The 16002-nt window shown below is 43.9% G+C and overlaps 1 protein-coding gene across 7 annotated transcripts in view; it reads right to left on the bottom strand.

Moving 5' to 3' along the window:
* The window catches only part of TLN2 (talin 2), a 421428-nt gene that overhangs the window by 140282 nt on the left and 265144 nt on the right, over nt 1-16002 (bottom strand). For all 7 annotated transcript variants that reach the window (XM_032342750.1, XM_032342743.1, XM_032342747.1 and 4 more), the window contains 7 exons: nt 11890-11991; nt 10886-10962; nt 8355-8535; nt 7345-7458; nt 5056-5164; nt 4137-4345; nt 3272-3370 (listed from right to left, as the gene is read on the bottom strand). In XM_032342750.1, the coding sequence (XP_032198641.1) occupies nt 3272-3370; nt 4137-4345; nt 5056-5164; nt 7345-7458; nt 8355-8535; nt 10886-10962; nt 11890-11991 (891 nt within the window). The remainder of the gene's footprint in view (nt 1-3271; nt 3371-4136; nt 4346-5055; nt 5165-7344; nt 7459-8354; nt 8536-10885; nt 10963-11889; nt 11992-16002) is intronic.

Here is a 16002-nt window from a genome sequence, read left to right as displayed (position 1 = left end):
CATCGTGTTCTGCTGTCCCTTGAAAATTTATCACTTGGATTTCCATTTTGCACAAGGATCCAAGGTACCATCAGCAATTCAGGCAGGCACATCTCTGCCTCCAGAGGGCAATGTTGGACACGCACAGACAATACCTACGGCTCAAGAGTCAAGGAGTGCTCTGAACGGAAGTTCTTCTCAGTGTTCTGTAGTCTTCTGGATAGGGATTAAGTTATTATGAGAAGTGGAAAGGGAGTCTGCATAAATAAACGAGCTACGAGCTACAAGCTCACTGAAGATGCAAGGAGCTTTGAGGCTTTAGAGATCAGTTTATACTTTGACTCAACAAAAAGGCGTTGTTCTGTCTGCACGATGGAGAATCCTTTGATTCAGCCCACCAGATTTGTCACCCGCCTGGGTGACCTGAAGAATAACCGCTGTTAACATTTAATTTGCTTCTTTGCTTTTAATACCGAAGGTAGTTTATTTGGTTTGGAAATGCCTTCCCGAACACATCCTAAACATATGAGGCATCTTTATTTTGAACAAACATGTCAAGGCCTTCTCCCAGAGGAAATGTGGTCAGAAGTCTTTATTAATTCATCGGATAATGAAAAGCACTTTTGATTCTGAATGCAAAGGGCACGCACAGAGTCTTTACAAGGAGATATTTTATGAGGAGATATGTTGGAGAGAGAGGGTTCAGCCTGCACAATGGTACACAGAGCAGAAACTACATGCTATCTAGGCAGATCAGAAACCCATAAACCTACCGATTTACATAAACTGATTTTAAAATGGACAAAACCCAAGCACTCTTAAAGCAACAGTGTAGTCCAGTCTTTCTTTTAGGTCTCCAATGTTTATTAGATGTCCAAGAAAAAAGTAAATCCTGAGCTTCCAAAAGTTGAAGATGCTTTTAAGATCTGATTGGCACTTATCTGCCACGTAACTTTTAGAAACTGCTCCCAAAAAGTCCTGTGAAGTTACGGTTCTTGAACACCTATCTTGATGCTCAGCAAACACTCAATGTAAACGTCACAAATTATTTACAAAATTTTAAAAAAATATTTAATAATAATTTTAAAATTATTTATAATTTTAAAAAATTATTTGAATAATTTAAAAATAATAATTTAAAAAATATCTTTCCAAAGTGGGTCACAGTCCTCTTTCACTTGATATGAATTCGTCTTTTCACAGAGGGACCAAGATCTGGTCATGTAGACTCACGATTGTTCTAAAGGCTTTTGTTAGACTCATTAAAGAAATCCTGTTCCTCCTATTAATTTTGTCCAAAAAAAATACAGTTAGAAAAAGAATGTGATACGACAGCCACAGTTGCTGACAAGGCCTTTGTCAAACCTTTCAACAAGACCATGATTATGTAGCCCATGTAAAATAAATCTTTGTTAACTCTGGGAACATGCAGTACATTGAGAACCCAAGAAAAGCTCTGAGATAAGATCTCAAGAATCAGAAAAATAGTGCATAAGAAATCCAATGTCAGTAAGCCAGGGGCTACTCATAACTGGCGAAAGGTACGGGATCACCTTACTGCAATGAGCTTTGCCCAGAGATCTTACAGAAACGGAAAGCATTCAAGTCAGGCCTTTTCCTGGCACGAAAGCCTCTTCGGGACCATACCGTGAACCTGAACCTGCTTTCCTAGCGTGTCTGAATACAAACCACAGGAAGCAGAGTTTGCATTCATATGTGATGATAACTGTCTGTCAAAGAGAGAAAGAAAAGTCTTCAGCAAGCCAAGATGCATGCGATGTCTGCAGGAAGAACCGTGACTTTCTTCTCAACTGTTCCAAACACTATGGGAAAGCAATCACATTTTGGAAGAAAGGAAGTTGACCATTTCATGTTAGTAAAGCCAAGTAAACCAACAGCTGAATGTCATATTTACCCAATTTCTAAGCAGGTGCCTGCCTACAAAGAATTTCCTACTCTAATACAAAAAGCAATAGCTAATACAAGGGCAGTTTGGGGATTCAGCTCATGGGAAGTCAGGATAGGGTCGCAGTTCATTGGAATTTTGTGGGATATATTTACGTGGTCTGTGTCAATTCTCTTTGAGTGAAATTACTACTGGCCATCCCGGCATAGAAATGGTTTCCAGGAATACTGCTACCCCCACTTATAGGGCTCACCCTCCATCAAGACATGAATGTTCAATCAGGAACATGAAGAGGACATGAATGAGTCTTCTGGCCACAGCACACAGGTGTGCGGAAAGTAGAGAAGAAACAAACACATCTGTAGATGCAAGTTCCATGTATCACAACAGGTACGGCCACGTCTTAGCATAACTCATGCATCTTGTGCAGATGGAGTCTGGTAGTTCCAGAGAACACAGCATATAGAACTGCCACTCACGAAGCAAGAAACTTGAATTCTATAGTAAAGCTGAATGGTCTTTTTATTCTGAATGCTACTAGGAAACGTGACATAAGATTTGGAAAAAGCATCTTGCAGAGAATCTAGGTTCCAACAGTAAGCTGAATGAGAATGTACTTATATACTATTTAAAATTCAGTCTTAGGAAAAAGAGAGAGGCACGAAGGGCAGCTGCCCACAAGGATGAGAGTGGACAAGTTCAATGTAGCCTGGAGCTCCCCTTGTCTGTGGCATCTGGGAATGGAGGCAGAGAAGCTGAGCTCCTCCCTGAGCAGACAGCCCATCATGCAGGCCATAAGCAGAGGCTATGGCTGTGCAGGAGAGGACGAATGGCACATATCTTTGGTATGCAACAAGAAGGGTGAATAAAAGAAAAAAGTCCCCACTATGCTGCTTTTGGATATGATACAGACAACAGACCCACCTCTGACCACGAAGGAGAGCCCATGCTCTGTGTGAACACAGTGTACGGGAGCACACGTTTCCTCTCTTTTATGCAGACTCCAGAACAATGCAGCTAAAAACTGTGCCCAGAAGAGGAAACAAGACTGGCCATGAGTCGATAATTACAGAGATTGGATGGAAGACACAAGGAAGTTCATGGCCTCATTCTCTCCACTTTTGTGTTTAATGAACATTCGGCATATGTCATGACCAGTGAGAACAGCTAAATAAGTGCTTTACAACAATGATGCAAGATACGAAAGGAAGTGAGTTTTTTAATTGAAAATTTAAAAAAAACTAACAAGGCTTGCCCCCAAGAAAATCCACCTCAATCTTATTCTTGACAACCCAAAAAAGATTTGGTTTTTCACACATTCTCCCTGTTTGGATCTAGACCATCACTTAGACACCTGTCCAACATTACGGGCTGCAAATATCTTACTTGGAATCGCTCATCTGTCTCGTTCTCTCCAATCTGTCTCAGAAGATCCCCACTGGCTTGTCCAATGCTTCCAGCAGCAGTCAAAACTGTCTGTCGAGGCTAGAAAAACACACACTGGTTAGAAAGAAAATGCATTTCCTCCACAATGCCATCAGACAGCAGGGTAGCAAGAGGAATCCTGAGGGAGTGGCCTCCTCCTGCACCTAGATGAGAGTCTATTGGCCAGAGAGGAGACCTAAATATCCAGGTAAAATCTTTGCAAGCATGGGTGGCTCAGTGGGTTAAATTTCTGCCTTTGGCTCAAGTCATGATCTCAGGGTCCTGGGATTGAGCCCCACATCGGGCTCCGTGCTCAACAGGGAGCCTGCTTCTCCCTCTCCCTCTGCCTGTCTCTCTGCCTACTTGCGTTCTCTTTCTTTCTGTCAAATAAATAAATAAAATCTTAAAAAAAAAAAAAATTGTGCAAGGAAATGCCTGATGTCTCACAAACTAGGCATAGGCGGATCGATTTGAAATGTTCAATCAATGAGTCCTGCTCAGCTGGTAGGAAGGTGATATGCACTTTACAGAAATTAGGGCACCATCCTGTATCCCCTTCAAATGTGTATTGACTGTGTATGTTTCTGAGGTTAAATCTAACCAAGTACCCTGGGGAGAGGGGACAGGGAGGTTTCCTACTAGCAGTTCAACCAGTCCCAAAAGTTGAACCATAGATTCTGTACCCAGTTCACCAAGTCCAAACCCTACGGTCTAGTTACATGCCCCACCAGGATGGAAGGAACAGCTTTGGATCGGGAGCCCTGTAGCACTCAAGGCCGCACCTGCCTCATCAGAACCTGAGTGACCACGTGCCCCAAGAGCTCACCTCTCCAGAAGTAGGCTGCACAGCCTTCAGCAGGTCTGACACTGCCCCCGCGAGGGTCCTCGCAGCTCTGAGCAGGTCCTCCCCACTGCCCACCTCGTCATCCATCAGAGCCGCCAACAGCTTCACGCCCTTGGACATCTCCGTCAGGTTGGAAGAAATGGTGGTGATCGCACATCCCACTGCTGTGTAGTCGGTGTCTGCAGGGTCACCTGGGACAGAGAAGGGTCGCCTCTATCACAGGAGGGCGGTGAAGGGTGAGGAAAGCCCAGATGGGGGCGGGCTTCAGCCATCACTCTGAGGGAGCCGGACACAGAGCCGCACGCACACAGGGAGATGCCCGGCTCCCTGTCTCCGAGGCGCTGCTCCTCCCAAATCCTTTTGCCGGGAGGTCTCCTACACTGCAATACTGAACACGAGCCCCTGGACAGTTCCAAAGGAAGTCTGGGCATCCCATGGCTCTTTCCCTTGGGTGCCCGTCAGCAGCTGAGGCACTGAAATGCTGCACGGAGAAGCTGTGACACTTGTGGGCTCTCACCCAACCTTGAAAGGTGTCACGAGACTACGGTAGGACAAGACGGACGGGGGCCCATGTGTTGTATCTATCCCTCCCAAACCCATTTGAGACTAAGCTCCCAGAAGGGAGAAACCAGCTTCCGTACACTTCGCAGTCCGTCCCGCAGACGGGTGGACGGTGAGCGGAACTACATAAGGGCTTGTTGAAGGATGCGTGATATCGACGGAAAGGAATGAGATGCTCCCCGCCTTTCTCCTGGCTCAGTGTGAAGAAGTGCCTGCAGCACTCAGAGCGCCTAAAAATAGATGAGCCTCTCATCCTCTGAAAATCTGTTGTTTCAATCAAAGAACAGTGATTGTTTCTAAAGCACAACCGCAAGACAGCACCAAGCCCTCAGAGACTCACCAGCAGTGAGGTTAACCACCGAAGCTGTTCCAGCTGTGATCGCATCCACCTGAGAGTGGATTTCGTGTTTGGACTCGTCGACTTTGTTCTGAACCCACACCCGCGACGCCTGCAAAACCAGACAAGGGCACGACACAGTCACTGCATGGGACTGCCTGGGACACCAGAGACTTCGTGCCATAAAATGAGACCAGCATTTTGTCTGTACTCTTGTTCCTGGGCAGGCACCAGCGAGGCCCTCCGGTCATCTTAAGCAAGGTCTTTAACAGGCCCCCGGCTCATTCACTGATGGCAAACAGCACAGACGTCCTCCATGCTGCCTCCACTGTTCTTTTCTTGAGCTATTAGGATCTTAGGAAATTTCCATATGGCTTTATTTAGGTAAATTTAATAAAAAATGAGAATTAATGTCTCATCATATTACTGCCCACCAGTAACCGCAACTGTTGTTAATTTCTACCTTGTAAAAAACAAGAGAGCAGGGTTAGAATTAGAACTGCAGCTCACGAGTGTTCTCTGTCGGTACAAAGATTGTCTTTTGTTAACACGAATGTGGTGTGGACATGGCACCTTTCCTGGAAGGACTGGGCCGGGGTGGGGGTGGCAGGAAATGGGTCAAGACCTCAGTTCTAGATCTAGCTCTATCACTGACAAGTGACGTGACCTCGGGCATATTACATCTAGGTCCTGTGAATTACATTTCTTCTACTGTAGGAATTCAGAGGTTTTTACAAACCTTTCCAGATCTTATACTTTATGTTCATGGGAACCTATACATAGCAAACTCTCTATTTCCTGCCATTTCTGGACTTAGCCACTAAGTGATAATTTCCATTCATAATGATGACCCTGCGGCAACAGACGATGCCAATCTGCTTCCCCAAACATGCCAATAATATTCTTTGAGATTTAGGATGTGTCTAGCACTAATCATATTTTTTGGTATACCAATGCTTTAAAAGTTGGTGAAGCTGGACTGTTAAGACCAAATATTTTAAAGCCATCTCAAAAGGGTGCTGGATATGGGGGCGGGGGTGGTCTGCCTCATGTATTTTTACTCGGAAGATCCCCCACGAAGACTGTGTAATGATTTCAGGTACTTGGGATACAAAACACCAAGTACAGCAGCACCTGCAGGAAGGCAAGCCAGCAAGCGAAAGTCACAGCATTCCGGGAGGTCCTGCAGGACAGTTATCCTGGTGGGGCAAGATGGGGCAACAGACTGCATCTCGGCCCTGGCCTGGGATGGCTCTGTCAGTCCTCATGGGGTGGTTTTCAGGCCTGATTGTCCACTAAAGCCACCTTGAGAGATGAAACAAGCAGGCTCCAACCTTCATGACAGGATATTTTTCTGGTTTGAGTTGGGCCTCAGGCTTGGTTCTTTAAGCTCCCCCAGGTAATTCTAACATGCAAAGCAGGTCTGGGAAGGACAGTGCCAGCCAGTGCTTCATCAACTTTAAGTGCACACCAAACAGCTGGAAGTCCATGAAAATGCAGATTCTGATTCCGATGGTTGGGGCAAGGCCTACAATTCCATACCTCTCATGAGATCTTATGTATTGGCAATGCTGCTGGCCTGTGGGCCGCAGTCAGAGTAGGAAGGGGCTAGGTAATTTCAGGTGGCAGCACCTACAGAAAGGCAGCTAATTACCCTGCCCTTCTGAGGAGCTGAACGGTAATGCAGTGGTTCTCAAAGTGTGGTCCTGAGACAGCAGCGGAGGACCTGAGGACTTGTTGCAAAGGCAGAAAATCTCAGGGCCTACCCCAGACCTACTGAGTCGGGAAAGAGGGGATGGAGCCCAGCAATCTGTTTAAACGAGTCTTCCAGGTGACTGATGCATGCTAACATTTGAGAAGCACTGATAACAGCTAATGATCACTGAGCTCTCACTACGTGCTAAGAACTCTGCACACGACAGGATTACCACGTCTTCCTAAGGACCCCGTGCATGCACGACAAAATGGAAGCATATAGGGAGTAAGTTGCGCGGATTCACACAGATGCTAGCAGTAGAACTGGGATTTGAACCCAGATCATGTGACTCCAGAATTGAAGTTCTTGGCCCTTAAGAGGTATTGCCAATACCCAGTAGCAGCCCACGATTTTCTTCCTGGGGGTACCACTTCACTATAAAGACTCCATATATTGGGGAAAACAAAACAAAACAAACCCATGTGTTTCCATTTCACCTGGCTGGATAAAGATTTTCCCAGCTGAACGCAGACACAATGCAAAGCCGCGCTTTGTGCCAGGCAGAGATCCTAATGAAAAGCATGAACAGTATTTACCATATCCTGGCCGAGGGGTGGCAGTGAATCCAGCTCGCTGAGGTCGTCCTGGGCCTGCTGGACAGCATGCATGCTTGTGTTGATGGTCCCCATGAGGGCCTGCTGGGCTGAGGTCTGCAAAGGCAGATGACCGCAGATGACCACAGGGCGTTCATAACCTCTCTCCTGGGACTGACACCACCCTCTATACAAAATACGGCCAAACTGAAGTCCGGCCTCAAGAGAGAGTGGTCCGTGCTGTGTGTCGACAACCCCAAGCACCTCCCATTTCAAGCAGGGGGCTGGGACAGAGATTGTATGACTAGAATGCTCAATGTGGGTGTATGCCATAGAGAGGTTATGATCAGGAGAGCGTGGAGAGCCACTCAGCTGACCAGAAGACTGAGAGAGAGTCCTTGCAAGGGAGCTACTCCACTCCGAGTAGTGACGACTAAAGAGCTGATGCACAGGAAACATGTTCCACCCCAGAACTGTGCTTACTAAGTAAGAAAGGACTGCACCCCAACCTGGAGTCTTCAGAGTCAAATCACTTCTGAGCTTTCAGGCTTTTCAGCTTTTATAAAGTTCTTCCCCAGCAGCGCCTGATTCCTGAGCAGGCAGATCGGCAGTGACAAGAGGCAACGATCCACTCAGGGGAGAGTGTGGATCGCTAGAGACCCGGTCTATTTCTAAGACCCGCCGAGGGCCACCCTGGGCTAAATAGTAGCTTGATGCTGTTAAGGCAGGGAAGCAGGGCTCTCCATACTCTGTACTGCCAGTCACGTGGAGAGGTCACAGTTGCCCTCCAGCCCCCGAGGACACCCATGATCCCACACAGGGAGTTACTAAGACACCCCATTTAAAGAGAGCACTGAACAGCCAGGTACTGGGACCATGCAGCAAAGAGCCACGGCTCGGAGGGGAACGGGTGAGAACGTGACAGTGCACGCCAGCTCTCCCAGGCTGGTGTCTCTCCCTACGCATCACAGGCAGCCTACTGACGCCCAGCGCCAGCGTAGGGGACGGCTCACCAGCGGGGGCATGTGCCCTCGGTGCATCTGACCAACCACGACCTGCTGCTGTGGTGATGGCATGCTGCCCATGTTGAAGGTCTCAGGCCCGCTGGAGCCTGAACGCATCACGGCAGGCAGCGCCACGGAGCCGTGCTCCACCTTCCCGGCCCGATTGAACTGCTGCTGCAAGATGGTGGACCTGCAGGAAACAGGGGTTGGGTCACTGGGGGGTGGCCACTCACATACAGTGACATGATAAGACACCATGGGCATCACAGCTGTTTGCTGTGTTATGCGGTGGAGGCCAACTCAAAAGAGGTATATACGGACGGAACTGTGAGTGAGGTAGCACCGAAGTACTCAGAAGAATCCTGAGATGAATCTTTTTACAGTTATTAATACAAATAACCATTCTCAGTTGGAGCATTCATTTAACAAATATCTCTGTGGGTCAGGTTCTAGTTTAGGCATTGGGGGCATCGGTCATTTAGCCTTAGACCGAAAGGAGAAGTACAGAAAGGAACTAAAAGAGAATCTCCCACAGCTTAGCTCTCATCCCCCAGGTCCAAGGCCACTGACCACAGAGGGCACTTAAACACCTTTGGAGCCTTGATAGCCTTGATGGTAGGATAGACTTTGGCACCTCCTCCAGATGATTTTTTAAAAAGTCCAGGAAGATTCCTAGGACATTTAGTTTAAAAAAAAAAAAATCCATTTTTTACTTCCGATATGTTCTTAGAATGAGTAGTAAGGACTTTGAGCATGTGAAGGTGGACTGTCTGTGTAGCAGCCCAGAGCACAGACCCCATCCAGGGAGAGTCGGGGGGGGGGGGGGGAGGGGGGAGGGCGGGCGGGCGCGAGAGAGAGAGAGAGAGAGAGAGAGAGAGAGGGTGTGTGTGTGTGTGTGTGTAGGGGCAGACTAGGTGAGCAGCTGCATTAAGGGACCAGGCCTCTGACCCAGGGTTCTCCAACCATCAGATCATTCCCTATTGCCCAGGGCAAAGCTCATGAGGCAGGCTAGGATACTAGAGAGCAGGAATCTGTGGAAGAACAGGGATGTCTGTGTGGCACGGTTGGCACTAGGAAGGGTAGATGTGGGGGCCCCAGGGGGAAGTCAGGGGTATCCTGTGATCTTAGCCAGTGTCTAATGCAGGGAGAAGTGGCAGGCCCTGTGATGGGCTTCCATGGTAAAAGACAGTAAAGAGTGTCAGTGCTCTGGGCTCAGACCCTTACTCAGCTGCTCTTGGAAGGACAAGTGCAGCAGAGTCCTCTGAGGGGAACAACTCAATCTACCAGAAAGCACTAGCTTACTGATTTCCGGCTAATGGTCATTAATAATTCCAAGGACTTAAGGTGCTCTACAAGAGGGTACCACGTACATGAAATGCATCGCATCATCAGGTTTGGTTCCAAATTGTGTACTAAAATAGGGGACAAAGGGAAAAGCACCTTCAAGGTGATTATGAAGCCAATCAAGACAAAGTGATGGAGTATGGAAATGTGCAAGAAGCAATTAGTATGACTTAGCAAGTTCAATATGAATTTTCTAGAACTTTCTGTCAGTTTGGGTAAGAAACATCACAAGATCTGAACTGACTCATGGCCCTGCCTCATGGGTGCATCTGAAGTAACTTTCAGAGCTTTGGTTTCCTCAGTCATGGACAGGCAGAAACATCTGGTCTACCTCTTGCATCGGGGGTTGTTATTGGGGTGAAATGAGACAGCATGCTAGACATATGGAGTAAAGTGTATGCAAGAAACATATTATCACAATGCTCTAATTAACATAAGGGGGAGCAGCTGCTCAGATTCCCGCAAAGTAACACCTATTAGAGGTTACTTAATTTTAATACATCTCAGTTTCCTTACATATAAAATGGGGTTGAGACTGTTCTGAATTGAAAGTGATGATGAAGATGTTAAGAACAGTAAATATTTATGATGTGCCAGGCACTGTTTCATGCACTTTATTAATAATTCAATCATCAAAATAAAGTATATAAGGTGATACTACCATTATTCTCATTTTATAGCTCAGATGAAGGGGCAGAGGAAAGGTGTAATGTCCCCAAGGCCACACATTGAAAGAGATCCAAGGGGCACCTAGGTGGCTCAATCGGTTAAACATCTGACTCTTGATTTCAGCTCAGGTCATGATCTCAGGGTTGTGAGATCAAGCTCTGCCATCAGGTTCTATGCTACATGTGGAGCTTGCTTGAGATTCTCTCCCTCTTCCTCTGCAACCCACCCCCCAATCTATCCCCTACTCTCAAGAAAAAAAAAAAAAAAGAAAAGAAAAAGAAAAAAAAGAGGGTGACTGGAGATTAGAACCCAGGAAGTCTGGCTCAGGAGTCCATGTTTTAACCATTTCCCTCGACTGCCTCATGGCACCTGTGGCATGTAGGGGGCATTCTATAAACAATAACTCCTTCACTGTCACAGAAGCCCACTCTCCAGCCTTTGATGAAAATGACACAAGTTAGGAGATTTAAATGAGCAACTGCAGAACAGGACTCATGAAATAAAAAAAAATAAATAAAAATACTTACTTTTTTGGAGAAACAGACTCTTCTAGCATAGTCGACTCCTCATCCCCCTCTAATCCAAATCTATCCTTACTTTGTTTCTGAGGTAAAACGAAACAAAAAGGAAACTCAGCAGGTCTTAATGCAAAAACCGTTTAAGACACCTTCTAAAAGGAGCTACACAAGCAAAAATGTTGAGATTTACCCCCAATTCTTTATATTGGAGTAGGTGATGGCTGAAGAAAAACAAACGTAACAATAAAAAATAAATACATTGTTTAATGCAATATAGAGATACATGCCCTCTGTGTTTATTACTGCATTGACTAAATTTCACACAGTTAAAATCAAGACGTAGATACCGATGTTCTAGTTGAACTTGGTTATTTCAGTGGGCTTTTTCTTGAAGTCTCTGGCAGTCTGTCTGAATACCACTATGGTATATAACTATGTATACCATAGTAGTATATTTGAGAATTTGATAAAAATTCATGAAATTCAGTAATTTGGTAAAAATTCATGAGGAACACCTGGGTGGCTCAGTCAGTTGTACACCTGACTCTTGATCTCAGCTCAGCTCTTGGCCTTGGGGTCATGGGTTCAGGCCCCAGAACAGGCGTCAGTCTGGGCACTGAGCCTACTTTAAAAAAAATTCATGAAAAATATGAAGAATATTTTCAGATCCTCAACCTAGGTTTCTAAACAGGCTGGAAAGCATAATAGAACTACCTAGAGAGGAAGATGCTGAGGGGTTAGCTGGTCTCATTCATTAGCTAAGTGAAGCCCTACTGCTTGTTACTCGGCAGTAAGAATATAAATATAAACTTCAGCTAAAATGGAAATTCTTATGGGATCTTGAGGTTAAAAGACTGCACACTCAAGCAATGTTAATGTTAAGATTAAATGAGTGGGTTAAGTACTTCAAATTAGGGTTGTTTTGTATTGTTTTATTTTTTCCAGGTAGAAGCATCATCTAAGTGAGAGTTTTTAAAAAAGCAACTTTCCCAATTGGCATCAGTCTGAAATACCTTTTTGAGGATAATGTCAATGTAGCCCGCAATCAGCTGGGATATCTGCTCTCCTTCAGTGGTTTGTACAGAATAGTAGCTTTCCTGGTACTCCCCAAAATCCTGAAAAAATGGCATTAGAAGAAATATAACTACATCATGTCATCATGTAGCTATAGTTTTAAGGGTAAAGAGGTCTAGTCCTGGAACAAAATGGCATCGACTCACTTTTCCCTTCTCTTCCCCTCTAAACACTACTGAATACCCTACAATCTAGTAAAAGGGCTCTGAAAGCTGTAAAGATAGATTGACTGGGGAGCACAGGACTTGAGAAAACACATTCTGGTTAATTTTTAGGTTTTCTTTTATACCCGATTACTCCCAGGTGACTGCCTGAAACCCAGAATCTCCAAAAAGCAGGATTTCAAAGGCCTGTCCTTTTTTGACAAAGGACCAGGAGAGGAGAAGCCCAATGGAGATCTATCTGGGAGCCCCAGACCAGCTCCACAAGCTGGGCAGAGCAGCAGCTGCAGAGCAGTGAAAGCCCAGGCCGTCCCGGCCCCCGTTCCACCACCCAAAGAGGCAGGTAGTCTTACCCTTGTGCAACAGTGGTCACACGAAGCCTGCACCCTCCTAACCTGCACCCAATGGCATAATAGAGACAGGCCTGGTAGCTTCTGCCTATCCCAAAAATGGTCACCCAGCAATAGCAGGTGGGCCTAGGAAGCGTCTTTACAAACAGTGCCATCAAGTTTTGAGTAAGAACTGGGCAGTGTCAAAACAATCCAGAACACTACAGCAAAGGCCACAAAAAGAGACCAGAACACCACACTAAATCTGAACAAGATGACTAATAAAACAGAATATTTAAGTAGGAGCCAGAGTCTCCTCACTTAATAACCATAATGCCTAGATATCACTACTCATATCAAGAGCCAAACAACTATGATATGAGTAAGAAAAGATAACTGATGCCAATAATGAGAAGAATCAGATATTGGAATTATCTCACAAAACAGCCACTATAAAGTATGTTTCATAAATTACAAATTCTCCCAAAACAAATAGTAGGCTTCAACAGAGAAATAAGTCAGAAGAAGGAACCACATAAAAATTATAATACGGAAAAATGCAATAACTAAAATTTTAAAAAGTTACATGATAAAGTAGTGTGGAGATGACAGAGCATAGAATCAGTAGACTTGAAAACAGATGAACAGAATTTAGTCAATCCCAACAGTTGAAAGAACATAGACTCAACAAAAGACAAAAAACAAATAAAGGACCTATAAACCAGACCTTCAGGGTTCTATGGGATAATAAAAGATGTAACATTCATATCATCAAAATCCCACCTTGAGAGAATGTGGGACAAAAAAAAAGTATTCAAGGAGCGCCTGGGTGGTCTGTCAGTTAAGTGTCCAACTCTTGATGTCAGCTCAGGCCATGATCTTGGGGTTGTGAGATCTAGCCCCACGCTGGGCTCTGCACTCAGTGCAGAGTCTGTTTGAAATTCTCTCCTTCCTCGTCTCCATTGCCCCTCCCCCCATCAGCTCACATGCTCACACATCTCTCTCTCTCAAATAAATGCATCTTTCAAAAAAAAAAAGTATTCAAAGAAATAATGGCTGAAAATATCCCCAAATTAAAGACACATACCTACAAACTCAAGAAGCTGAGCATATTCCAAATACAATGAACCCTGAGAAATCCACACCAGGAACTTTAGAAAGTGACATACTGTCTACAAGTGAATACCAATTTGAATGACAATCTAATCTGAAACCATGGAGGCCAGAAAGAAGTGGCTCAAGTGCTAAAAGAAAGAACTGTCAATGTCTAATCCTATACCTGATGAAATGATCCTTTATGAATGAAGGGGAAATAAGGACATTCTGAAAAAATATCGAAAGCTGAGAGAATCATTTTTAGCAGATCTAACTTCCTTTAAAGAATGGCTAAAGGAAGCTCTTCAAACACGAAGAAAATGATAACACGAGGCTGAGAACATTAAAAAGAAAACAGCAGGATAGATAAGGAAAAAAATAAGGAAATGTAGAAACTTATCCTTTACCTCTTGCGTTTTACTTAATCATATTCTATGGTTGCAGCAAAAGTTGTAACACCATCTCATGCGGTGTTCAATGTACATGGAAGTATTTCTTTGAATAATTATTTTCAAAAAGTGGGGAGTGTAAAGAGACCTAAATAGAAGTGAAGTTTCTATGCCTCTCTTGAAATGGTAAACACCCACACCTGTGGGTTATAATTATTCTTACATATATGGTATATCTAGATCACTAAGAATGCTAAGCAAAGGCATATGCTCAAAAGCATTATAAATAAACCAAAATAGACCTCTCCCAAAAGAAGGCAACAAAAATAGGGAAAAAGAAATGGAGGGGGTGAACAGAAAAATATTACAAAATGATAGCTTTAAGCTTTAATATATCAATAATTAGATTGAAATATAAATGGTCTAAATAGGCCAATTAAAAGAGACTGAACAAGTAGATTTTTAAAAAAGCACAATCCAACTTTATCCACTTTGCAAGAACCTTGTCTCAAATATAATATAGGTAGGTATAATATAGGTAGGTTGAAAGTGAAAGGATGGAAAACTATGTCATGCAAACATTAATTTGAAAAATCTCGAGTGTTTATACTAAAATTAAGCAGATTTCAGAGGAAACAAATTTATAAGGAACAAAAGAATTAAACAGTAAAATAATTTTTCCATGAAGATGACAAAGGGATCTTAAATGTGCATGTAAGCACCAAACAGAGCTTCGAAATACATGCAGTAAAAGTTGAAAGGAAAAATACAAAAACCTGCAACCGTTGTCAGGATAGGGAAGACTGGAACACCACCACCAGTTAACAGGGTCTAATGGATATTTTAATACTCTTGTCAAGTACTCACTGAACATTCTTCCAGAATGACCATATCCTGTGATCTAAACCAAATCTTAAAATTCGAAGACTTGAAATTATGCACTGTATATCCTTCAACCATAAGAGAACTGAACTAAAAATCAGTAACAGGAAGACAACAGGAGAAATCTCCAAACACCTGAAATTAAATTAAAGCTCGGAGTAGAAAGAAATAAGATGGTACAAACTTTAATCCAACTTTAATAAACATCATTGATATTCATTCTCTCTTGTGCTTGAGCTAGTTACTGTGACTCATACTATTTCTAATTTGTCTTTAAAATAACTTTTTTTTGGGGTGCCTGGGTGGCTCAGTGGGTTAAAGCCTCTGCCTTCAGCTCAGGTCATGATCCCAGGGTCCTGGGATTGAGCTCCACATCGGGCTCTCTGCTCAGCGGGGAGCCTGTTTCCCCTCTCTCTCTGTGCCTGCCTCTCTGCCTACTTGTGATCTCTGTCTGTCGAATAAATAAATAAAATCTTTAAAAAAATAATAATAAAATAAAATAACTTTTTGTTTTCAACAAAATGGGACCTGGACGTAGTTTTCAAAGACCAACAGCACTCAAAGGCACATAACAAAACACAGCAGGTCCCTGCCCTAGCCATTCCTAGCTTTCCTTTCCATCCCTTCCACCCCCCAAAGGCAACTACTTTGAACCCTTTCACTGTTTCTTCTAGTATTTCTAAATAACATGTTTTTAATTGATTTGATTTGTCTCTTTTCCAAGTTATCCACAACTTCCTACCATGGAAGGTGAGGACGCAGTTCTCTAAGTATCAGCATCTCTTCTTAAGGGCTATGCAGGTAGTTACTGACTATAGGAGGGAAGAAGGTATATTTCCTGATGATTCCTTCCGAGTGGCAAGAGTCTATCCACCAATAATCAAACTAGATAACTAAAGACTCCCTTCCAAAAACTGTTCCTTACACCTTTTATTTTCTGATGCCGTATTATGAGACCTTATCTAGACACAAGCTGATACTTCAAATATTCCCTAGACCTGGAGAACAGAACACTTCAGGAGTGCCAGAAGATGGATAACTTTCAACACTGATTTCTCCTATTGCTCAACGTGCCTGACAAAAATAACAATCTCATGTGTCAATGTGGCTATCATTAAGAAAATAACACAATTATAATCTGCTAAGAGCAACTATTAAGGTTGGGAGGAGGAATACAGAGGTCTGAAGGCCTGGGA

Source organism: Mustela erminea, chromosome 5 (genome assembly GCF_009829155.1).
Source record: "Mustela erminea isolate mMusErm1 chromosome 5, mMusErm1.Pri, whole genome shotgun sequence".
NCBI classification, from domain to species: Eukaryota; Metazoa; Chordata; class Mammalia; order Carnivora; family Mustelidae; genus Mustela; species Mustela erminea.
Note: the sequence above shows the minus strand (reverse complement) of the source record. Positions and strands in the feature narration are given on the sequence as shown.